Below are 26,592 nucleotides of genomic sequence, written 5' to 3' on the forward strand. Positions count from 1 at the left end.
CAGAACTAGTCCTGAAGTGGATTTCTGCAGAGATGCTGTCACTCAACCTAGTATTTAAATCAACAGACTTTCTCAGCCTGCTTAGGTTGCAGGCCAGCTGGAGGTCCCCTCCTCGTGAATCACTGCATCGCCAGGTTCTGGGATTGCTCAGATTACCAGCCTGTGCTCCTGGGGCACTTCCCAAGAGCAGCGTGCTGCTGCCCAGCTGACCTCTGTGGTGACAGTGACAGGAGCCCAGGGAATGGCCTCAAGTTGTGCTGGGGAAGGCTTAGGTTGTATACTAGAAGAAGGTTCTTCACCCAGAGAGTGGCTGGGCACTGAACAGGCTCCCCAGGGCAGTGGTCACAGCACCAAGAAGCCTTTGGGCAACGCACTCAGGCCCATGGTGTGATCCTGTGCAGGGCCAGCAGCTCGACTTCATGATCCTGTTAAGCCCCTTCCAACTCAGCTCATTCTGAGATTCTGTGATTTTGAGATGCCAACAGAAAGGAAAAGAAATTCTGGAACTAAAATAGATCAAACTAGAAGCCATCCCAATTTCTGTGCTGGAAGACATGGTTAAAGCTTATTTTTGGTGACAGGAAGCATAGGGAACAGGGAAGGATTTGAAGCAATGATGGGGCAGGATTGTGGCTGTACACAAATGGCTTTGGGTTTAAGGAGTCTTTACTTCTGTTTGAAAAGGAAGAGAAAAAAAAATCCCTTCCTTTGCTCACTGATCTGGAGCACTATTAATCCACACAGTGTCTTTCTGGACTGGATTGTGAAATACCTACTGAAGAAATCCAGAGCTACAGAAGGGAGATATCCTAGAGTGTTGTTTCAAAATCAGAATTAAAACAGCTCACTTCAACTAGAAAGTCAGGCTCTAGAGAGCCTTGCTGCTAGTCTGATGCTAAACTTTGAACTCAGGAAATACCCACAGTTATTATGAATTCAGAACAGATAGCATTTCTGAAATAATTAAAGCCAGAGAGGCAGTAGGTACATCGATGTACCTATTTTATACCACCTACATCTAGAAAGTTAATTCAGCTACAGGAAAGGATATTTAATCTTTGCTGCAGCCTGACTAACTGCCGTGGAGCAATGGAGATTATTAATGTGGGCAGGCTAAATTGGGAGACACAGGAGGGAAGGAAGCTGTAGAGATCCTTGCTGCTCCAATTCTTCTCATCCTTCTAGGGGATCTGGCTAACTCTATTTCTTTCCCAAAAAAAAAGGGCAGCTTATCTTCAAAATCCAGTATCAATACTCAAAATACCTACCATAAATCCTCGTGTACAGAGACACAAGCAAAATGAGCACAGGTTCTTAAAGAAAATTTTGCTCAAAATCTGTTAGACTAGAGAAAGATAATCTGGCAGGCAGCAGGAGCAGCAGGCAGGTGAAGATCCTCTCTGAAGTGCTGTTTATTATGAAGGAACAAGCTGTAGTGTATCTGTTCTTGTCAACATGTATTTTAAGCAAGAAAATGTTTTTTCTGATAATATCAGGACCCAGCTCTGGGGTCCCCAGCTTAAAACAAGGATGTGGACCTGCTGCCGCAAGTCCTGAGGAGGCCAAGAAGATGATCAGAGGGCTGGAGCACCTCTGCTAGGAAGACAGGCAGAGAGAGCTGAGGTTATGCAGCCTGGACAAGAGGAGACTCCAGGGAGACCTTATACACCTTCCACTACTCAAAGGTGGCAACAAGAAAGCTGAAGAGGGACTTTTTACCCTCATGGAGTGATTGCTCAAAGAGGAACTGTCCCTTCCAATCCAAGGTATTCTGTGTTTTGCCTGCAGTGGGCTTGTTTAAAAGTCATAGCTCTCTCTTGTGAACTTGAAAATTCATAATTAATTATGCTAAAAAAACTAATGTAATTGTAATAATGGTTCTAAACTACTTACTACCTTATAATTTTGATTAGTTCCAAAAAATGCCCTTCTAGTACAATCTGGTATCCTTTCCTTATGAAATCTCACCAAGAAAAAAAAAAAAAAAAAAAAAGGCCATCCAATCATTTTACATTTTACATTTTCTTCCTTACTTTTCTAGTAAGTCAAATCATAGTTAGCTATAGATCTTTGAGCAGTCATTCAAAACAGAAACAGGAAGGAAATAAATATAGATTTGGAGAATGGATAGAATCTATTTAATCTCTCAGTTCAAGTATGACAATATGCTGAGTTCTATTAAAATGTTGTGATTGGGCAGCAGAGGAAGGCACCAAAAGTCTTTCAGAGCCAGTCTGCACACAGAGTCACCCTGGATTTCTTGCCAAAATGGGGGACATTGTGGCTTCCCTCCTGAACAGAGAGAAGTTTATGGGGCACAGAACACAAAACACAAGTAAGGTCCATTAGCTGGGTCTGAAACTGGGGGATGCATGAGAAGAATAGAAGGAAACCCAGAGAACAAGCCTCTGCCATAAGAGACTCTTCTTGAGATCCCAACAAGACTAGACATTTTGTTTTAATTAAGAAAGGAACTGAAATGTGCTGTAATAAGAGCCACACTAGTGTAGCAGAGTCTGTGGGCTGTACCCTAGATCCAGATTAGTTTTTTCATTTGAAGCCAGCTCAGCCAGCAAATCTGTGTTTTTCGCTTCACTGGTTACTGTGTTCCTATTTGTGTTCAAAAAAAGAAGAAAGCCCTGAACACTGAATGGTCTTTCAGCGAGTCTATCGAGGAACAGTCCTCCACTGAACACTCAGAAACCAATCAGAGTTAATGAAAAATAACAACAAAACCCTAGTGCACGTCCCTCATGCTCATAAAGGAAATGCTTTGTGTTATCTTTTGCCCTCTCTTGCCCTAGAAAGAAAACCCAAAAGCCATGGAGTGATAAAGTGATAACACTTGTTTCTTTAGTGCAATCACCTTGTAGTATTACTGAGAAAGTTTGGAAAGCCTATCACATAAAATACTTCACTCTCTATTATTTTAAAATTTAGGAGAAAAGAATGAAAAAAGCAGAAACAGCTTCAGATTCTGTTCCAGAAGGGAGCTGCTTTCTCTACAAGTTTGAGCTGTGACCAGCACTGTTGGCTATACCTACCCTTATCCACAGGTGTAAGGGATATTCATTCCTAGCTTGGCACACACCCTGGAGAAGTCTCAACACTGAATGTTCTCCAAACTCAGATTACAACAGCATTTTCCTGTCAGAATGGCAGAACAGCAGTAGCAGATTTCTGAACACACAACCACATGGTTTACATATTACACAATAATAATACATTTAATTACCTGGACATCTCTCAGTATAACAAAACCACAGCCTCCACGTGCTACTGAAATGCAAACAGCTACAGTGGCCTTGTAGTTTGATATTGAACAGCATCTTGAGAGCATGAGCTCAGTTTAGATTCAATACAGCTCAGACAGCAGTCTTGCAAAGCAAACTTGTGCCTTACTGTATCTTATGGCAGAATAAATTGCACATAAAGCATTAAGAAAATTATAGATGATGCCAGAACTATTCAAACTAAAATGTTCTTATACAATTAAATATCACCCACGCTCCTAGTTGCTAAAAATTAACTTCTTATTTTTTTGTACTTGTTTGGACTACTTTCTAGTAAGGCTCCAGGAACTAGAAGCATCAGTACCTTTAGTCACCTCCCTAGCCAACCACAGTATTTGGAAAACTTTAGACTGCTTTGCAAAAGTACACCTGGTTTTGAATTCTACCAACCTCATGTATATTTAGATGACAATCCTTACATAAAAACAACCCAGACAAATGCCCAATAACGGGTATCACCCAGATACCATCCCTAGATTTTGCTATTTCACCTACTTTAAAACGTTCCCACTTCTCTCAGAGCATTGTAATGAAATATTACCAATGCATGCAAGTTGAAAAATGTAAGACTTTACAATGAACAGGGAGATATGGTGGTCAAACTGCTGAAAGCAGCAATTCCCTTGACAGGCTGGTGGAACCACCAGTCCCTTAGCCACCTACCACAAAATGTCACTGCCACTTTCACCCCTGACACAGTATCCCAGAACACAGGGCAACCCGGAGAAAGAATCAGATTTCCCTTCTTTTATTTTCCCAAAGTCCTGTGGTGGTGGGAGAAAAGGCAGGACCAGAAGACAAGCACAAGTATTTCAGGCACAGTGAGAACAAGTACAAGTGTTGTCCTAAGTAAAACATACTTTTGGGACCTTTTGGTGGTATTCCAACTGAGAGGAATTTACTGCCACAGGCAAGCAAGCTCTCTTTCTTCTCATTCTGCTCATACTCGGAAACTGATCTTGGCAAGTAAATTAAAAGTGAATAACTGGTGTCAGATTTAACTATTTTTATGCTGTTTCTTCTCCTAAAAGAAAACCTTTATCTGGCTACCTGCTTTGGTTAATACTGATCAGCAGGATATTTCCCTAACTCCTTCACTGTAACAGAGAATCCCTGGATTCTTTGTTGTTTTTCCTTTACTCCTCATTCAACAAAGCCCAGTATTCTTAAGTTCTTCAGGCCTCATCAGTAAAGTCTGTTTGAGCCTGCAATTTACCTTTTATAGGAAAGATACTGTAGTGAGTTAAGTAGATGTTTGTGCATCACACTCATCAACATATTAAAAATATTGACATATTATGGCATGTTCAGAAAGAATATTCCATTTTAGTTGTTATGTAAGCCTATCTTCATTCCAGTAAAATATTTTTCAAAATGAAAACCAAGTTTTATTACACATCATCTGCGTACTTTACCCAAATACATAAACTCATCCACTCCCACTGCAAGACATACTGTGGTACTAGACCAGGCATATTTTGGAATTCTTTCATTGACACAGGCTCACACTGATTATAGATTGTACCTGTTTTAAAGTAAGACTCAGTGTTTCCTGTGTAGTTTGGAAACAGGAAGTCTTCAATTTAAAGGCAGTTCTGTAAGGAACTGGATCAGCAGCAGGCAATCTCTGCCAAATACTGTAATTGCAGTGAATTAGCTAATAAAGACAAAGAAGTTTAATTAGAATGCTGATGACCTTTTGAAAGTATCTTTCCATAAAGATAAATTTGGGAATTAGGATTATTCTTTTTTTTAAGCATAATGAAATTAAGGAACCAGGTCAAAGCAAGCCAGATAGTTTTTGCCACTTGGTGACACAGAAGTTCCTCAAGTCCCACATTTGGGCTGATAACAAAGAAATCTTGTCATTAAACCTGTCTTGAAAACTTGCATAAGAAAGTAGTTACTCATATACACTAATCTGGCAAGAAATGGCAGAAATAAAAATACAAATAGAAGGGGAAATTTAGAGAACTTCTATTTATGCTGTTTATTTTAATAAGCCTAAAGAGAAACCATAAAGTTCTTTCATTTTTCTTAACTACAATGGAAGCATGACCAAATAGATTAACTACATATATTTAAAGATCCACTTTTGGACATGTTGAATATATCAGGGCAATATACACAGGCATATTGAATATATCAGAGCAATCTACACAGGCACCAGAGTTACCCTGGATTTCAATATTATTGCTGAAATAAATTACTTCATAAATTATGCTTGGCCTACATTTATTTGCAGTTTATCAAATTATACAAGGCAGCAACCATTAGAAGAATTAAAAACATTTTTCAAATACTGCAGAAAAGACACTGTGCATGGTCTCCCTCAATATACAGTCCTTGCAATTGTCCCTGACACTGAGATCATGCTGTAAATGAAGAAATGTTAGATCTCCTTATGTATTTATAAAAGCCAAGATGACATCTATTCCATCTGACAGCTGAGATAATAGTATTTCAGCATTATTATTATTATCAATATTATACTTTTGTTTCAAAGCAGTTTTGCTAAACATTATACTAAAAAAGTTGTTCTGACATTCAACGGAAAGTTCTGGAATAGGTGTGAATTTTAAACAACAATCATGGATCAAAGATATTTCTCAGGGAAGAAAATTTAAAAAGACAGATTGTTCCTCCTTTCTGGAGTAGCGAGCTTATTGTTTTAATTCAAGATTGATACTGCGAAAAAGAAAAACTGTAAATAATCTCCATTTTTGGATTTCCAAAAAAGTAAAAATAATTTTTGTATTTTTCGTTCAAAAATTTATTTTCTTTTTCTTCCTTAAGCTCAGTAAATCCTGACCTGTTGCTGTATGGAAATACATGTTTTTTCATAGTGTCCATATTTTAGCACAGATCCTTCATCAGCTGAGCTACAGAAAGGGGCTTTGCTTGTTATCCCACTCTGAATACCTTCCTAGGATTCATCAATAAATTACAGGAGCTTTGATGAAAACTCCATAATTAAAGATGCAACTGTTTTTACAAGGCTGATTTTAGCACTCCTATTATCCCAATTTTATGCACTACTGCATATGTGTGAAAAAAACGAGAATGTTATACCCACAATTCATTATAACCTGGTAGGCATAATATAACATATGTGACTTAGAAATTAAAAATACTAAACATACAGGTAGTGGTGCACATGGCTGTAGAAACATCTGCAGCACCCTAATTGTCCTGGCCCCACGCTTACCTCAGGTATGGCTGCTTTTTAAAATCTACCCTCAAGCTTCACACTTGAAAATGTCATCTCAACAGTCTTCCAAAGGGGAAGACCAGCACGATCTTATGCTTGGAGAAATTCCAACTCAAATTTGCAAGCCATCCCTTTTGCTTGGTGTTGACACTGGCACAATTTACAAATAGAAGTAGCAGTTTATACACAAGCATAGTTCCAATTGGTAATGCTTTCCAAAACCATAATTTAGAATTTTAGAAAAACTTTAGAAGAACTATGTAGCACATATTTGCAACAGAAAATAAATTTTAAAAACTGCTTACCCACTCTTCAGTGAAATAATTCAGCTAGAATTTTACAATGAATGCATACACAACATTAAGTGTATTTAAATTAGAAAAAAAAGCCCAATTTGCAGAACTTGGGCAAGCAGCGACCCCATTTTATTTCCAAGAAAAAACAAACCAAAATGCTCAAGGTTATTATGGTTCTTCTTTAGTTTTCTTCTATTATTTAAAAATTGATCATAGCCATTTCCTATATGTTAAGCTGTATTTTTCACCATGAATAATTCAACTTATGGAATATGCAATGAATGCATTTATGTTTATTCCTCATTATGCACATGCACAGAAAACCAGAAATAAAAATTTAAGGGGTTCATTATATTGAGTAAAATACTTCACTTATTTCTTCAGTTTGACACAATGTGGTTATAGGATGAATCACAATGCTCTTTTTCCAAATTATTGCACCACAACATTCAATCACCTCAAGCAGAAAGAGAAAGTTTAACCAAATGCAAATATGTGGAAATTGCTTTCTACCAAGAGGGATAAGACTATTCACCCTTCCCTTTGCAAAGTAACAGAGAGATTTTAGTGATCAAAAGTAGCCACAAGTTCAGCCTTACACTTCTGCTGAAAGATAGCTTGGCCAAACAATCAAACGAAAATGCTGCACCCAAGTGTCTGTCTATGAAGTGCTCAAACAGGAGGCAGGAATCTGTTTTACAGCTATACCCAGGCAATTAAGTTATGTATTTTTCCTTGTAAGTAAAGCTGATTCAAGTATGCTAGGAACCACATAATTCTTTTGGTGTAAATATATCTTTTAGCAGCATATGATGGGATTTGGCAATATTCTTGTAGGTGAAAGCACTTGATACTGCAGATGTCTAAAAATACCATTTGTTTTTGCAATGAATAAGAAGCATAGGATTTGTCATCATGATAATAATGAGATTTTGTCTAAAAGTAACAATCCCAACGAAATCATGGCACCAGAATTCAAAAATGTGGTTTCAACAACTGTGAAACATATCACAAAAACTACTTACAGCGACTTCTTCAGTCTGCCTCAGAAGTGCTGTAGGAAACAACTGTAACTGTTTACAAAGCTGATGATATTTCAAGAAAATCTAATTTTAAAAAAAATAAAACATACCAACTGACAGAAATGAATAATAACTCATAAACATTATAATTTTGAACAGAATGCTTCTTATGAAATACAAAATGTGTGCAAACCATTAATTCTGCTTTCATTACAGCCAGCTTGGGAATAAAATACAGATTGCTGTAGAAAAAATATGTTCCCTGTCGTAAAGTAAACTGAATACTCACATCATTTCACACTTACAGAACATCTTCCTGCCAAAGATGAAGATGAAGATTATCATAAAGCTCCTTACAAGCATCTTCTAACTTAGCCTAATCACATCCCTGCAAGGTGTGTTAGCTGTTATGGTGTTCCCTGCATACATGGTCAAATGAGAATAAATAGGTTTACACCTCAAGAGCTCACAGTGATGTGGTGACTTGCTAGGAAAGCCACCTGGAGTTCCAACTCCCTTAGTTCCGCCACCACAGCTGGATTGTCCAGCTCTTGGAAGAGTAGAATCTACCCAAGTGCAGGAACATAAGAAGTATTAAGCATCCCAGATTTCTAAAAATTCCATCAAGTCTTTCATTAATAAGAGCTAATGATACAGATAGTATCTAAGGAGTGAGTTAATATAGTCCTGCCTTTCTTTCCCCTTCTATGACCATTGGACTGTGAAAGTAGGACATCAGATTTATTTTTGCTTTTTCCTTTTTGATCTATTCTGTTCCCTTATTAATTTACATCCACTTATTTTTCTTTTTTTTTTTTTTTTTTTTAATATACAGGTATTCTGGTTGCTATTTCTGAAGGTGTTTATAGACTTTAGGAACATAAATCAGAGTGGCAATCATCAAGCAGTAGACGTTTAAGCCTTTTCAGTTTCTCTAGCAATCTTCAACTTTTAAATGCCCCAATAAGCCACCACACAAATCTCTATTTTATGCATGAATACACGACACTTTCTAAACTTCCACACAGTGAATAGAAGGAAATTACCTGAGCCTTTTGTAAAAGAAGATGATATACCTTAAGGGACATACCCTGTTCTTTTATGTTTAAACCACAGAAATTAGAGCATTTTCTGAAGTCTCCCTTTCACTTAAGTATACCCAAATGAAAAATAAATGGTAACATACAAAATACACAAAAGCCTCTGTGAGCCTTTACCAAAACCACATGGTTTTAGACTTGAGTAAGAAAGGAGAAGACAAAGTGAGTTGTGGAATAAAGAAGCTATACTAAGCAATGGAATATATATACTTAGGTGCAATCATAACTAAATCACAGCTAGCGGAAGGAAAGATGGTCTGCAGAAAGACCAGATCTCAGGACAACAAAAGAGACAAAATGCCTCTGCAAAATAGCTCTGAAAATTCTTGCAGATTTGAGTTACTGACTTGGACATCCTCCCAGGAATCTTTCTGGTGGAAACAATCCCCAAGAAACTTTGTAAGGGATGCTGAGTGTTAAAAGTCCAATTTAAAGCTTTTGACTGGATTTCTTCTAAGGCTCAACACTCAACATTACAGTCTTTTGCCCTACCCTGTCATTGATCCTAAGTGCAAAGATTTCTTGTAGGGTCTGGACAGGGATGAATAACTACAGATGCTTTCCATCTGTTTACACAAAACCATGCAGAAAGAACCCTCTGTTTTCTACCCAAAATACACACAGCTAAACCTGACCAAAGGCTGAAACGGAAGCAGCTGACAATAAATCAGAACTGGTTACCCACCCAAGTAATATAAATAAGTATGACTTTCTGAGCCTTTAAAAGTACTTCTAAGCTGTAACATATTTTTGCTGCAATAATAAAAAGTCAGGCTGTCTAAATAATTGAACTCCAGTAGTTCCATGGCAATTTTGCTCTAAGAGGTATCATCTCTTCCAAGTTCTTCTCCAAACCTCTGTAGCATATTGCTGACTTTTATTCTCTCTATATATTAGACTGAAAGGATAATTTCCAGAACTTTATTTTAGCTCAGAGCAGTATTCCACAGCCATTAGCTTTTTACCCATTTAGAATTATCCTCCCTTTCAATTTTCGGGAACTCTACAGTGTTCTGAATTTAACACCCAAAGAGTTAAGCCTTCCTATATTAACCACCTAGCAGCACAACCTCAAAGTAGCACACTAGAGATCAAAAGTAATGAGTAGTATACCAGGTCAGCCATTGTAGTAATTTTCCCATTTAATCATTTTACCTATTTCTTTGCCTTGAAGTTGCTTTTGAGAGATATCTTAGTTATCTCCACCTCATACCTTTGGATTATGTGTCAGATTATGTGTGAATTTGGTCAGCGTGCTGCACATACCAAAGTGAGAGCATTTTTATCTGTGGTACCATATTTGAAATGCACATTAGAAAACACTTAGTAATGGATACTCACACATCCCAGTTTGCCTGTAAAGCTCAAACCTGTGCTCTGTGGTGTTTATGCCAGTTTTACTGCAAGGTAAATATTGAAGCATCAAGTAATTATGTGACTTAAGCAAAGCCTCTTGGGAATTCTGTAAAAAAATGGGACCAAACCTAAATGTACCATGGTATCCATGTGCTAGGGACAGCACAGCACTGACAGGACACTCAGGCTTTTCTGGACTGGCAGCTGCAAACAGTGGGGCAGTCCACAGCATCTCGCATGGCACCAGATACTTCTGGTTTGCATACTTGTGCATAAAGTGAAGAGCATAATTCTGTCTGAGAACCTGGATTGATTCCTACACCTTCTAAACCAACCTTGTTTCATTAAATAGGCAACACTTTTTCCAAAATTAAGACAAGGTAATATTTTATAATTTACACAGTGTTTGAAACTTTAGATTTCCTCGTTTTCAATCATCTAGAAATGAAAGTGGACTGAGAAATAGCCATTTCTGGTAACAACAATGTAAGAGCCAAACTGAAATGTTCAGAGGCAAATCTTTGGCAACAGAAAATTTTCAATTATATCTCCTGGAACTTTATACATTTCAAATACTTGTCTCCCTTCTGTTGAATTTCTAATAGATATTGCACAACTTTGGCTCCATGTTGATGTTTAATAGCTGTAGATCCAGAATCCTTGTGCCAAATCCTTATGCCAAATTAGACTCTGAAGGAAACTCATGTTTAGCTGATAAAGATGATTATGTAAACAAAAATTGCTTGTTTTTCCACTTACACTTCTGTAATTCAGACAAATCAAAGCAAATCACAGAAACCAATGGCCAAATGAAAATAAGAAGTCACATATATTTTAATTATTTGTGAAATCCTCTTTGTTCAGCTCTGTTCAATGTAGGACCCATTGATCACACCATGGTAATGTCTGTATTTCAACCATCTGAGCCATTTAGAAACTACTTACAGCATGGGTTCCAATCAGAACCTCACTGTTCAACTGCAAGTTTCATATATTTTTGGAGCATCCCCTCTGCCTCAGATTGTTCAAGGTAGCCTTCACAAAACACAACAATTTATGTCAATAATCCCATGGATTTAACTGCCTTCTAGTCCTTGGCAGTCCTCTTTCCATCAACTACCACCGATAGGTCAATCTTTACTTTTCATGAGAGAACATCTTTCATTTTGGAAATTATCTTTTATTTATCTCAAATTCTTGCAGCAGCTACACTTGAAACATCCTAGTGTGTTTATGTAATTTATACACTCAGCTATCTTTCTTAGTAAGACACGTGCCAATTGTGTTGTATCTTTCATATTTCTATTATAGCAATCCTATCTTAATTAACAATAAAATACATAAGCTAAATTGTGCAGTCTTCACTATTATATTCACAGCATGCTTATGGCATTGCATCATTACTGCACACGAGAAATAACTTGCAGGATTCCTGCCTACCAATATAAAACCTGCTTTCAAGATTTAAGTGTGTAATAAATTAGAAAATATTTCTCATAGAGTAAATGTCTTCTGCAGCATAGCACTAATTCATTCTTGAAGAATAATGTTTTCTCCTGTGAGGCAGGATGTATATTATTTAGAGGAAAACAAAAGAGAGAAGGAAGCAGCACATCTTTACCCGCCGCACGTCTTTGCCGAATGTTTCGCTGTAGCTGGTGCCCAGTATTTCAAATTGGACATAGGGGTTGGCTCCATCTTCTCTGAACTCCATAACACCAGTTAGCCCAGTTATATGGCCCTAAGGAAGTAAGTTTGAGAAATTTCAGAACAGAAATAATTTGCCTTCATAAACAATTCTCTTCATAAAATATGTGCCAAATATGCTTAAATCATGTTTATAGTGAACTTAAATGTGGCCATTGCATGTTCTTCAGTAGCTCAAGCCCAGCACTAGACAAAAGACTTCCATTTTTTTCACTTTTTTTCAGAAAATTGCTTTAGCACTAACACACCCAGTGTTCATGGCCATCAGGTCATTACTGTCCACAGGAACAGATCCCAAAGAAAAAGAGAAGGGCCTTAGTGGACTTTGAGACAACAGCCCTCCCAGGGTAACAAGGCAGCGGGCTCAGTTCTCAGTTTGAGTACCAAGGCATGAACTCCCAGCCCAAAACAAAGGGGATGCCTGTTGTGCTCCCAAGAGAGGCATCAAAGAAAAACAAAACTGCAACTCTGTGAAAGTATAAGGGAGTTTGATTCTGGGTTTGTAGCAAAGAAGCTTGAAGGGACACCAAAGTTTGAATTAATTTAGCAACAAAGGATGGCATTATTAGGACTTGTCAGAATGATCAAATTGCATCATTTTACTAGGGGAAAACTATTTCATTAATAAATATTTGGTAACATAGGGCTTCTGAACAATTGCAAAAGTTAGTATAGTAAAAAAATAGGGTTTTTTCTACTATTACTTGTGATCAAATAACTTTTATACAAGAAGTTGCCATCTGTCTGCAAAGCCACAAGTCTGTCTATATTTGAGTATTTCAGCATGGTGCAAGGTAGTGTAACTGTTAATGACAGCCAAATCAGATCCTTTTTGCTCTGCTCTGGGCTGCAGTACACAAGCAGATCCTTACCAATGCTCAGTTAACTTACAAAGCTATCTGAGCTGTCAAAAATGGAGCATAAGTCTTAAACCTCATCACTGCTTTACCCTCCTGCCCTCTAAGCTCCTTAAGTTATCCTCTTGCAAAAGTGCATTAATCAATTCCCATGACTACTCCAGATCCTACTTCCTCCACAGAAGGCAGCCACAAAAACAACAGAAATAGAACACACTGGACCTACACTGCACTGTGTGTAATTGTTTATCATAAATCAGTGGCTTGTTTAATAGCTGCAGATTGTCCTTGGTCGTTGTAGATCACTTGTTTGTAATACATCAAAGAAAAGTTGAATATAAGTTAAAACCTTCTTCAAATGCCCAAGCACACATGAAGCAACCCTTCCAATTGTTCACAAAATGGTGGTTTGTGTTTTCTCACCTTCTTAATAGTCTCTAGCATGGATCTTCCTCCATTCCAAGGTTTGGTGGATTTCCTCATGCAGTTCAGACTTGCCATGCTGTGCCATTTTCTGTCCTCCAGTTTTCTGTGGAAAGCATTGGCCAGCATGAGCACACTGTCATACAGGTACAGGTTGGAAACCTGCAAACAATAATAAGAATGAGCCTCTTTTTTTTATGTGAGCACCTTCCAAAGAAGCTATAAAAACCAGAAGAAAAAACAAAAGAAGGCTTAAGTAAGAACTAAAAGCTGGGTATGTTTGACATGCTCAACAGTCAAAGCATTTGACACAAATGCCTGTGCTCCTGGGTCCCTCTGTCCAAGGGATTCTGGCACACAGGCACTGCCTGAGCATTACTGCAATGCAGTGCTGTAAAGAGAGATCACACTCCACATATAAACTCAAACTACAGAGGCAGTACAGCTATCTATCAATGAAAGACAAGGATTGCTACTTTGTCAGCCCTTTCAGCAAGGAGGGAAAGACAGAATGGAATTAAGTTCTTAGGGTTTTATTCATTTGATCAGCTGGTAATTTCTGGCACAGCAAAATCCAGTACACATGCAAGTCTTTAGAACAAAAGGAGGAGAAATTACAGTATTATTTTGGTCTTAGCATCTCTTTTCACCAAATATACATGAGACTGGTTTAGTGCTACTTTCTCTGGAGCTACAGAATTTAGCCTTCTTAGTCTTCAATTTACATGAGAGATACAGAAATAAACAATTTATGACAAAGACTCCAGTAAGAACAGAACACCACATTAGTAATGCTGAGCTATGTATTTAATTTTTCAAACCAAGACATGTTTAGCAATACAAGATTAGATCTTTGACAGGAAGTGGTATCCACCTCAAGTGGTAAAACTTTAGTAGAGGAAGTTGGCTGACACAAGTCATTTAAAAAAAAGTAATTAGATACACTTTACCTGTTCCCATGGTTCACATGCACTCTGCTTCAAACATATGCACAAGGGGTTAGATTCAGTCTTTGCTAAACTCAAATCTTCACTTTACATCATTGGCCAGATACAGCTTTTTCTGTTAATACAGCAGCAACAACAACACTAATACTAATAATATTTCTTCTAGCTGTAGGCTTTAATCATGATCATCCCTGACTTTGCCATTTATCTCCTGGATTTTTCTAGTCCACCTTAGAAAGTAATGCCTAGACACCAGGTTGCAGGTAGAAGTTAATTCAGCTGCATACTTCCTATAAATGTGACTCTCTAGCTGTCCCAATAAAAGTGTCACTCTGAGAAAGTTTTAACATATATTGCTGTTGAATCACTGGCTGCAAGTAAACTTCTGATGTCTGTAAGATGCTAATCTTCAGAAACAAAATGTTTCATGTTCCACAATCTGGAGTTTGACATAAATTGAAAACTTAGGCACTTTGAAATATCTTCTAGTAGAAATAAATCTGAGTGAAAGATATATAAGCAAAAATTAATTTTGAAAGAATCAAAATACAAAGAAAAAAGGATATTGCAAATACACACTTAAGTAAGTGACTAAGCATAAAAAGGGATCTCCACATGAAAACAGTGCAAACCTATGAGATACCATCAGGGAGAATCTCTCTCTCATCTGGCATTGCCATCTTTTTTCCCTTCTTTTCTTTCCAGCCTTGCTGAACAAGCACTCCATATTGCCATTATTTGCTATTTTATCTAGTTAAATATTTTCTTTTAGAATATTTTCCAAAGTAGTTATATGCCATACTTCCTCTGGTTTTAACAAAAATAATTAAAGAGTTAACAGGAGTCCCATCAACCAAAATTCTTCTGCTCAATTGCATTTGTTTCCCTATTCTGTAGATATTTCAAATAAAGCAACCAAGCAGATCCTTATTATTCAAGAGGGCACTTTTCTTCTGGGCTAAACAACTCTTCACAGAGAAAAAAAATCCAAAGCTCAGATCCCAAAAGATACACCACCCCAAACCACACACTACAAAATCCACTTTCTTAGAACTAGTTTTTAAGTATATAAGGAAAAATGCCATTTCTTATAAGCCTTCATGATCCTCTTTGCTCCCAACTGAATTTGTTTTTACACACTCACTTTTAACTGACAACTAATCGTCTGTTGCCTTGGAACTCCCACAGATCAGAAATGCCTTGTGTTTTCTCCCTTTGGCACTGTTCTTTCTCAGCTCTGGAAAACTGCAGCCTCATTCCCAAAAACAGTGCTTGGTTTGCTAGCAGAGAGCTCTAAGGCAAAATATAAGATGCACTTGGGTACACTGTTTTTTTGCTTTTCATGTGCTTGGAGAAGACACCACAGTTCTGCAGATGTGACTGACAAGAGTTGGGAGGATCTCAGCCTGCACAGCCTTGCACCCAACTCAAATTACCTCCTGCTGCAGAGCAAAACAAAACAATCCTGTGTTTACCAACCTAATCCTCACCATTCAGGTCGACTTTCAGTGGACTTTGTATCACTACTGTTCTATTAATTACTTGTGAAAGAATGCTATAAACTGAGAGATAGCAAGATGGGGTGAGGAGTCTCCACCACATTTGTCCTTATTCTACATCTGCAGATCTGTACCAAGGCAGAAGAAAATGTTGCAGAGAATATACCAGTTTATTTTTTTGCCATGGAAAGAATATTCTGCATGTTCTGTTGTATTATCCACTGGTACTTTGCCACTCTGGTTCTCTTCTGCTGAAAGCCTCATCCCAAATGTGAGTAAATGGTGCTTTTTAATCAGCAAAATTCCTTCCATCATATAATCATACTCTATTTACTCCAGTAAAAATGACATGCATGCATAACTACATTTTACTCATTACTCACTGAAGAGTCAATATCTATGGAAGAGCAAGTTGCATTTTACTCACACAATCAACACTTCTATTTTAGAACAGAAATATGCAAGCTAGGAAAAAAAAACAGCATAAAAACTTCCACAACTAAGGCTGGATTTTTAATAGTAAGACAAAAAAATAAGACACAAATATTCTGGCCTGATTTCACAGTAAATTCAGAGCTATAATAATATTCTTTATAACATTCCAAGACACCAAAATCTCTCCATATGTCATAATTATATTTGCAACATGAGTTTGCTGTAACCTCCAGAATAGTGATACTGTGAAAAGAAAAAGGATTCAGCAGACATGGCCTGTATGCCTTTTTTACTGCATCTGCACACATATTTTAATTTTCAGTGAACTGTCAAGTTCCCTATGAGTATGGACATGACCACTGAAAGGGAATTTTTGAGATACCCAAGGGTTCAGCTGTACTCTGATTCTACAGTACAGGGTTCAGCTGTACTCTGATTCTACCAGTACTATAAGAGGCATGAGAAAATAGTTAATTTTAAAAATTCATGTTCAGGTAGCATTCAGAATTGGTAGCAAAGCAAAAGAGAAGTGAAACAAGGTAACATACTTGGCTAATTTGGGTCTTCGAAGCTCTGGAGCATTTTTTTAATTCCCCTATTTGGATATTCATAGGAGAACAGAGGAAGAAAGGACATACCTTTCTGAAGTGATTTCCCTTAACAGAATAAAAATTCCTAGACTAGAACAAAGTACTGGATTTTGGTCATGTTTGGAGGAAGTGACAGTAATTTTTAGCTCTTCTTTCTCTCCATTGCTGACAGTGTAAGAGCTGGAGGTACTAAAATGGTTCTTGATCTATCTGGTATAAGAATGATAGTGACTGCTTCACCAATATGTTAAAGAATACACCTTGTACATGAGTAATTTTAGGCATGTTCTGGTTTATCTTCTGGAAATTATTCCAGACTTTATGAAGCTCTTTTTTGCACTGAAGAAATAAATCCACCATATACTAGTAGAGCACAGCAGAAATTTTCAAGAATGGAAATCTATCATAGTATTAAATGTCATTTCATAGAAGTTTCTATGTGAATCTAATGAGATTTTCCAGAATGATTTTAAAGTTACGTATGAAGAAAGCTCCTTCAGAGGGACTAAACACAGATAAGTGCTCTTCTGAGAAGGCCAGCAAGCCACAAAGACTGACCCCAACTCCCGAGTGGCCAGCAGAGCCAGGAGTTCATCCAGAGAATGCTGAAGAGATCAGCTGGAAGGCAAGCTGACACTGAGATGCCACTACTTCAAAAACTCATTCCCAGGCTGGGCATCTGTACCCTGCTGCTGCCAAATCTGCTCTGTGAGTGGCCACAGCAGTCAGCTCCAAGGATGAAGCAGATGGAAGAGGAGTTCAGAGCAAGTGCAGCCTGCCAGAAATGCCTGCTGCCTGAGGAGAGAGATCATGGTGACTGCTATGCACACTCCAGCATGCCCTAAACCTGTGTGGCAGCTTCCACAGTTCAAGTGCTGCCCGGTGCAGTTGCACATCTGTCTCTCTACTGACAGAGTGCATCTTACCAGGAGCATCAAAGACCTTGGACACAGCCAGGGATGGGGCATTCACAACTTGACTGGAGCACTTGCCAGTGAGGAATGAAGCAAATAAATCATTGAGTACCTCAGCCTCCTCCTTATCCTGAGTAACCAAGTCTATTTCCATTCAGAGAGGGTTCATATTTTTTGCTAGTTTTCCTTTTATCATCCTTTTATCACCAACTGTATGTATAGAAGATTTTGGGTTTTCCCTTGACATTCATGGTCAGACTAAATTCTATCCGAGCTCAGTTTTCCAAACCTGGTCCCTGACTGCTTAGACAATTTCTCTGTATTTCTTACCAGCTTCCTGTCCCAGATTCCAGTCTCTGTAGACTGCCTTTTAGTGTTTTGAGTTTATCCAGGAACTACTTGTTCATTCATGCAGGCCTGCTGGCATTTCTGACTGACTTCTCTTCCTTCTGGATGCTCCTCAGACCATTCCAGGCTGTAGCACTGCAGCCCACATGGATCAACAGCAGCACATCATGGTCAGTGGGCTGTAGGAGGCTTGGTAGTCCTCAGTCACACCCCTGGTACAATGTCATATCAGAGACCACGTGCCTCTGTGTCTCTGAGAAGAAAGTCACCTGCTGCTCTCACCTGCTGTCTTCTTAGCTGAGCTGGTTGCTACACGAGGAGCAGATGAGGCTGCCTTACTCAGCCCCAGCCTCTCCCCCGATGTGAAGGGTCTTTTCAGCCTGCAAGTGGTGAAGTGGCTCTGCAAAGGCATGTCAGGCATTGGGGAATGTCTTTTCCCCCTGCAGGTTTTGCAAGTTTTCACTCTCTTCATCACCTCCCTCCCTTCTGGGTGTGCCAGCAGGAAAGTTTGGATGTGTCAGGCTGTGGGTCCACTGCAGACTGTGCTTGGAGCAGCTCTCCAGCTCCTTCCCAGGCTCCCTGGTGCTCCCCTTTCCACGGGCTCCTGCAGCTCAGGCAGGTGTGCCTGGAGGTTCTGTGCCTGGGCACATCTGTCACAGGCAGGGGCACCAGGAACTGGGGCCCAGCCATTGCAGCCTCTCCCTTCGGCAGCCCCAGCTGGGGGAGGCACACAGAGTGCCACACCACCTTCCGTCCCGGCCACCGCTGTCCCCAGGGCCGCCTGCTGCTTGTCCTGGTCCTGCCCACAGCCATCCGCCTCCCTCGTGGGCAGAGCCCTGTGAGACAGCGCAACAGTGCCTGGGTTGTAAATACACACTTGCTGCTCAGGGAGAGAGGGATCACAGCAGGCACTCTGGCATTCATGGAAACACAGTCAAAAAACAAACGTTCATTAAAGACTCAAATGTCAGCTTCAAACTTTCAAAGGGCTATTTATTTATTACCCCTAAGGCAAATGAAGTAAAATTACTAAAATTCTCCTACAAACACCAAAAACCAGACCTCAACTGTATATTTATTCGAGCCTTCTGACAGTAAGGAATCTAAATACTGTATTATTTAGTGTTTTGCCCATTCTAGTTTTAAGTATCTCAGTGAGCTTCCCAAAGAATTATTTGTAAGACTGCATTCTCAGAATCTCTTTTAATGGATGAGCAGCTCTTCTTTCATTTTTCATTTTCCCCTGTTTTTACTGAGTTACACATATCACAACACTCTTCCCTTCTTACAGGTTCTGTTCTTGGAATGCTCACTGTCCTTCAGCAATTTATTGTGGGCATTTATCATTATGAGTGTTTTCTTTGCCAGTATGTTTTGAAACAACGTGTCAGCAACAACACAAGGCCTGGATTACCCTGTCATGCTTAAGTTCCTTAGCTGGAGGCATTGGCTTCACTCACTAAACATCTCAGGAATTTGGCACAGCTAACTCTAACTATGCAAGGAAAGTCTAGTAGGAGTGCCTTGATAAAGAAAACTGAACACAACCAAGAGTCAAACAGAAGGACGAGGTAAATGCTGGAATTGCAAAACAGCCTGCAATTTTTTTCCTACCTCATTTATAAATAAATATAGGTACAAATTAGGTTTGAGAGGCAATAACAAATGAAAGATGGAGGTACTGATGCTTTCTTTGAGTCACTATTGTCTGCTTCCTGATTGAGCAGTGAACAAAAATTCAATGAAATAATTATACAAATAGAGAAATCCAGCAGTCAAAAAAGGCAGAGAGGAAAAGATAATTGCAGAGCCTACCTGGGGTTTTAGTCTCCAGTGTGATCACAAAATCCCCCATGGCCATGAGACACCTGCAGTGCTTTGGGGTTTTTAATGAATTCCTCTGCTAACACACCTTGTAGAAAATACACGTCATTGGGCTTCAGGGAGAGATTTGTGCTGTGCAATGGGCAGTAAAGTCAGTTCAAGGATACTTTACATTCACATTGTACTCAGAAACAATTTCACTGTGACTGAACATCTGGCCAAAAATCCAAATTAAACTTTGCTAAAGAGACTAGCAAATACAGGTTTGCATTGAAAGAAAAGGAAAAATGTGGCTCATCAGTCCTTTATGGGGGAAAGTGAATGCTTCAATAGGGTTTAATCAATATTTACTGCTCCTCAGTAGCACGCTACAGTTGTGTAATTACAGCAGTGTTAACAAGCCAAATGAGAATAAGGCCATTTAGTTGGACAAAACTGCAGGATCAGGCCCTTAAGTTTAGGCACCCAAACATCCTAAAAAATAACTTCACTTACAGTAGTTAAATTGCAGTGAGTCCTGAACAGAAAATAGACCAGAAATAAAAACCCAGCTTTGTAGGAGCAATTGCTAAGAGATGCCTATGTAGATATCCAATGGACATATCACTGAAGAACAGAATTTTTACTCAAGGAGAAGATCAGCTCTTTCAATGAATTCCCTCCCACACTTCTCAACATCTCCTCAAATATGTCCAAGCAATGCCTGGAATAGTTCCTCAGAAGAGAGATTGGACTCTCAATCAGGAATAACCTCATGAATTTTGTGATTTTTTTCTTTTTGCCTTTTCAATTCTACTATGTATTTTGGGTCTTGTTAAATGATTTCAGATACACTGTGTCCCTGTAATATATTTTAATATCTTTAGAATCTTACATGGATTGAACTCATCAACTACATAAATGTTAAGCAAAGGCAAAAATAAACTAATGGTAATTACATTTCTAAAGAGAAATCTTTCTTAAAAAAAACATAAATAAAAAAAATCAGATTTTGAATTTATGAATGCATTGTGAATAACCTCATCAATGAAAAAAATACCTTCATCAAAAATCAAGTTTTTAGAGTGCCATCAAAACTAATACTTCAAGAGAAATATTTCGGAAAGAAGCAAATTATGCAGCAGAAGTTTTTCAAATTGATTCTGTAAGAAAAATTCTGAAATAATCTAACAAGTTTAATAGCAATTATATGACTAAATACCATTCAAATGCCATGTGAGGATACATACTAGGTCTGGTTAGGACTACAAATCCTGAAGTGTTTCAGTGCTTTCTCTCCAGATGAGGCAACACTGACAACAATGATGGCCCAAACCACAGGATACCAATGACAAATGGAAGAAAGCAAGTTCTAAGTTGTGTCTTTTCCCTTTAGAAAAAGTAAATGAGATGGACACAAAAAAATCCTACCTGAAGAATAGACAGAGAGAAATGCACTCCTCTGATGTCAAATAAAATGGTCAAGACAGGAAACTTTATAAAGCTTTTTTTCCACTTGAAGCAGAAACCCAGAGGAGTATATTATACGTGCAAGAAATAAGGGTGTGAGCAAAATTTTGACAAGTGGGTTGATAGAATAAGATTGGATTTCCACAAAGCATTCAGAACAGATGAGTTTTTGGATGAGCTTGCAGAACAGCCTGATCTTTAAAAGGCTTGTCAGAATGCCAAACCGGGATGATCACCCACTGAAAAACAACCTTCCAGGATATAGTACTAAAGACACAGAGAACAAAATTGTTCCAAAAAGATTTTCATTAATTTCACCAGAACAAAGTTAATAATCCATGACGTAAATGTTTCTTTCTTCACTAGCTTGCTAAAAGTGCTAAATTCTCCCCTAGAAAAATACTACAGCTAGACGTTGACAGAGATTAGCTTATTCTTCTTCAAAGTCATGAAATAAATAATTAACCAACAATAGCTGGTAAGTTACCTTGACAACAAACAATTATTAATATGAGCCTGCCCAAGGGAGAATGAGGCAGGGATTTCCAAACTGTGGTGTTAATCAAAGTACTTCAAAGGAACACAAAGACTCAGTGCTGGCAGGCGGTCAGTGCCTCTGGTGGATTCATGCAGCCTGACATGGAGCTTGGAGCTCCTCTAGCCTCTGGCAGCAGGGGTAATTCAGTTATGTACTTCTGTACAGCAAAAGGTCACCACTATTTTTTTTAAGCAGGGAAAAGGAAGAAGAAAATTGCAAGTACCTGAATTACAGGACCATTAATAATATGTCAGTCACACTTAAATTAATGTGAGCTGTATGTCCACAAGGTGTTACATAAGATATTTTGGCAAAACCTATGAAAAATAAATGCAGCTATGGAACACTTCAGGTATAATTGCACATGACAAAATCATCCTGTATTCAATCTACAGACACTTAAAAATATACTGGGGACAGTTAATTTGGAGAGCTCTCACATGTGCCCTCTTTCATGCCAATGCAATTGGACATGAAAGTTACGGAATCAGCTGCCAAAAATATTTTACCTCTGCATTTCTTTATCTTTCTTGTTTTTAAGTTCACAGAGAAGGAACTAATGGGCAAAGCATAACATTACCATACCATTCTCTCAAAGACAGTTTCTAAGGTGGTATAATATTTCTGGAAGATAGAAAGTGAGAATTTTTTATTTCCCAAAATCCACATCTGGAAACCAGCAGGAAGATGATCCTTATCAAAAGATCCTTATCAATGAAATGTAGTAACAGGACATGAGGCTGCTGGTGTTAGCAAACCAGCTCCCAGTTACCAGTTTGCAAATTTGCAAATTAGAGCTTGCTCACTGGCCTGTCATAGTCCTTCAGATGAGTCTCTGAATTAGATTATGCATAAACCAGCATAGGCAGCAATACTCAAAATCCTGCTGTAATGGAAGATTATTCCCCAATGAGTGATTTGTTGGTGCAGCATAGATAATTTTTCATCATACTGGAAATTGCTTTGATCCTCTGAAATGAGCAGCCTTTGTTCTCATTACAGCATACCTCAGTTACTAATAAAGATCAAAAGTGTCTTTTCTTTCTCAGCCAAGACAGACACTGACTTTCCCCTGTGCAGAAAGAATACAGCCACGCTCAGAGCTACAAGGGGTGTGTTTGGCTTTTCCCAAACTTTGCTATGGCTAGGCAGAACCTGAGACAGCAGAGCTTCTCTTCAAGGAGGAACTGTTCATATCTGCCCCTTAAAGGATTTCACTCTCTGCAGCTACAACCTTTTAGTAGGGTGCAAATAAGTAAAATTAACACCCCTACACCTTGGGAAATCTTAATCCACTTCCCTTCCTGACACTCTCCCTGTCTTGCCTCGACTGAAACTCTTCCAAGCCAGGACAGGATTCCATCTTGCAGGAGTCCTGACCCCACATATCCTCCTGACCAGCCTTGGCTGGTGACAGCTCCTCCCCAGGACTAACCAAGCCCCTTCACCATCACTCCACCACTCACACCCACACTAGACAGCCCACAGGCTCAACCACTGACAGCCCACCTCACTCAACCCATCTTAGTTTAAAACTAAGTTTGCAATTAAATGGTTTTAAGTGAGTTTATATTCTATGTCTCATTGCAGTTTATAGCTATATCCAACACCTTCAATAGTGATACAAATGAGATTTTTAACTGTGTCTAAAATAAACCAAAATACACAAGTCCCATTGAAAGTCCAAGGCCTTTGTTTCTGAATTATTGCACTATCAATGGAAATAGCACCTATTAAATAATATTTATGTTACTGGAAGAAAAAATCTGATATCTGGGAGAAATTGCCAAGAAATGTCAAGATGTTGCTAACACCAGAGTCAGATGTGTTACCAAAACCTGAAACTTGAGCTAGCAGTGCATATTTTACACATTCAGACAATTAGCAGCTCCTGGAGATTTCTGAGACTATTGAAAAGGGACAGACTGAATACATCAGCTTGATTCAGTCCATTACATAAATATTAAATGCTCTGCAGCCCAATACCTATCAGAGTTCTATTATCCTCCCAGATTAACTCTTTCACAACAGATGTCTAATAAGCATAAATAAAATAAGCAAGCAGTAATACCACAGGCCTATAATGGCACAATCTTCTCAAATATAAAAAGACTCTTAAGAGAAATCAGCTCTGAGTTATGCAACCACTTGCTGGTACTTCATGGACATAACATCACACCTAAATCACTCAGCATTGGGAAATAAAATAAATTAATAACGTCAAGAAACATTGACCAGATCACATTTATCTGTGCTCATTTCCTTCCTCCTCTGAGTTAATACAGCCACAGAAAACTGTCCCATGGAAAATTCTTAAGATGGATTTTTTTCTGCTGTGCACAGTTACTGACCTGCAGCATCTGAAGATAGCCTTCCTGTGGATCACACAGCAGGGATGATATTCGGTGGTTGTTCCTCATGCACCTCTGGTTGTTGTCCCTTGCCAGAGGGAAAATCTGCCGGATAACTGTCATCCTCCCCAGAGCACTATGCACCAACTCTAGTATTTCATTATCAGTGATTTCCTGTGAATGAAGACACAGTCATTTAAAAACATATGTTTGTCCTGATATTGTATGTATTTCTTTCATTATTAGCTAAAAGATTTTTTTAAAAGGCAATAGGAGAAATATTTTACAGATTCACATGCTTAGTCTACACCAAATGTTATTTTGTATTTAATAACAATAATGCTATTTTTTTATACAACATCTTAAACAAAAGAAAATAGCCTAACACAGTACTATCCATCTTGGCAATACTAGAATTTTACAGATATATCTCCTCAAAGGAAAGCAGCAAAATGGACTCAATAGATTTCTTAAAAAAACCAAAAAGCCTTGAAATGAAATTTATATAGAAAGACCTTTTGTTTGACAGACTAGAACCTCACTATATCCTCAGGACAAAATAACAATCGAAAAACATAACAGTCTTTAGGAAATATGGCTCTTTCACCTGTGAACAACATTACAAGAAAGCACTTTTCCCATAAGTACAGTAGATCATTTCTGCAGACTAATCCTGATAATGACTCAAGGAAGTCTTTTGAGGTTGTCTGTATTAGGTAATAAAAAAATAGAAGAAACTTTATGGAGGGGTCTGACATATTTAGGAACATCACTTTGTGCACAAGAATAATTTGGGAGAAGACATAAGGAGATCTCAAGGACAGACTGCTTTTCTTTCCAGGCTTCACAATTTCTAAAGCTTCTCTGCAGACCTTCACATACCCCCGTCTCCTAATCCATCCTGGGCCTGCATCTTATAGGGAGGCTGAAGCCAGCTCCACTCCATGCTTTACACATTTTGTGTTTAAAGAAAGAAACAAAAGCAAAACCTCGCTTTTTACCCCAGTTTGAAAATCACATGCTTAGCTACTCCTGAAATCATAACAAAGGGGCAGCTTTTGATGTTTTTGTCCTGGCAGGAGCTCACTGGGAGGAAAGGCACAGAGAATCACAGATCTAACTGCTGCCTGCACTCACCCCCCAGGCACCTGCTGTACATCCCAGCTCCTCACCAGGGCCACCAGCAGCACCTGCAGATCACATCAGCTGGTCCCCAGCACAGCTGCACTGCCCTGGCTGCACAGCTGGGCCAGCCCAGTGCCCAGCCTGCACAGGGCTCTCTCAGCCCCTGGCAGCTCAGGGGGCTGCAAATTCCTCGTGTTGCTGCAGGTACTTGGTCAACAGGGCCCACACCTTGTGATGCATCATCAGCAGAAGTGAGCCTGGCCTTGGACATTTAACATTCAACAAAAAATTATTTTGTTTTCTTGCCATTTTCTCTGTCAAGCTGTGAGTGAAATGACCATGGGGTTATAATAATTACTTGCTATGGTTGACTAGTATTGTACCTTGGCTCAATTTAGCTCTTCTTTGCCAATTTCCCTTTTTATCGTAGGAACATGGATTTTTAACTTTGCAGAAGGTGAAATTCATTGCATTAATGACAGACCAACTGGTGTGGCATGAAAACTGTAAACCAGAAAAGAAAATATTCTTATGGAAGACAAAGATTTTGAGGCTTAATAAAAAATGCTGGGCAGCATTTTCTAGCCTTACAAGGAGACAATGTAGCAGACCCTCAAGCTCTACAGACTCCCCAAGATTTCTCCTCTGTGGATCTGAGGGGTGTTAAAACACACCTCTAGGCTGAAATCTGAGGGAGTGACAATTTGATGGCATAGCTTTAACTTATAACCTGCTAGGCTGCATCCCTTGGCAGGCACACTCAGACCAAATGGCTGAAAACCAAAAATAAAATAATCGTACATCATCCAAACCTTCAGTTCAGCTCTCACCACAAACACTTTGTGTCCCCTCTAAGCGATGCACAGCCTTTCAAAGATGTCTCAGAAACACAAATATTGGTCAAATTGTGGAATTAGTTTATCTGTTTATTTATCTGCACACACAGAACTTCAGTTAGTTTGCACTACCACGTCATATTGCTCAGGGGAATACTTAAATCTGCTTTAGTTGTGCTCAACTATCGTAACACAAATCGCAAAATGAGACAATTATGTTTCACATTACAATCTCTATTTTCCTAGAGGTAATGACAGAAAATTATAATTTTTAATGACATTAATAATTTAAAGAACTGAAACATATTTCCAGAAAATGTATCCCCGAGAAAACTGGAGGATTAAACAGAAAAGCAGTGAAAACAAGGATGCTTGTGGAGACAAGCTAGAGATTTATTTGGATTTTTTCAGTAGTATCAATACTGTTTGATGGGTTATTCTAACTCCCCTCAATGCACTGTTTACATCTAT

At 38.6% G+C, this 26,592-nt stretch overlaps 1 protein-coding gene across 4 annotated transcripts in view; it reads right to left on the reverse strand.

Annotated features, from left to right (window-relative positions):
* Positions 1-26,592, reverse strand: part of GRID1 (glutamate ionotropic receptor delta type subunit 1) — a 486,950-nt gene that overhangs the window by 83,549 nt on the left and 376,809 nt on the right. For all 4 annotated transcript variants that reach the window (XM_031505170.2, XM_077784530.1, XM_077784531.1 and 1 more), the window contains exons 6-8: positions 24,161-24,334; positions 13,266-13,427; positions 11,900-12,019 (exon numbers count right to left, since the gene is read on the reverse strand). In XM_031505170.2, coding sequence (XP_031361030.2) covers positions 11,900-12,019; positions 13,266-13,427; positions 24,161-24,334 — 456 coding nt within the window. The remainder of the gene's footprint in view (positions 1-11,899; positions 12,020-13,265; positions 13,428-24,160; positions 24,335-26,592) is intronic.

The sequence above is a fragment of the Lonchura striata genome, chromosome 7, assembly GCF_046129695.1.
Source record: "Lonchura striata isolate bLonStr1 chromosome 7, bLonStr1.mat, whole genome shotgun sequence".
Taxonomy (NCBI): domain Eukaryota; kingdom Metazoa; phylum Chordata; class Aves; order Passeriformes; family Estrildidae; genus Lonchura; species Lonchura striata.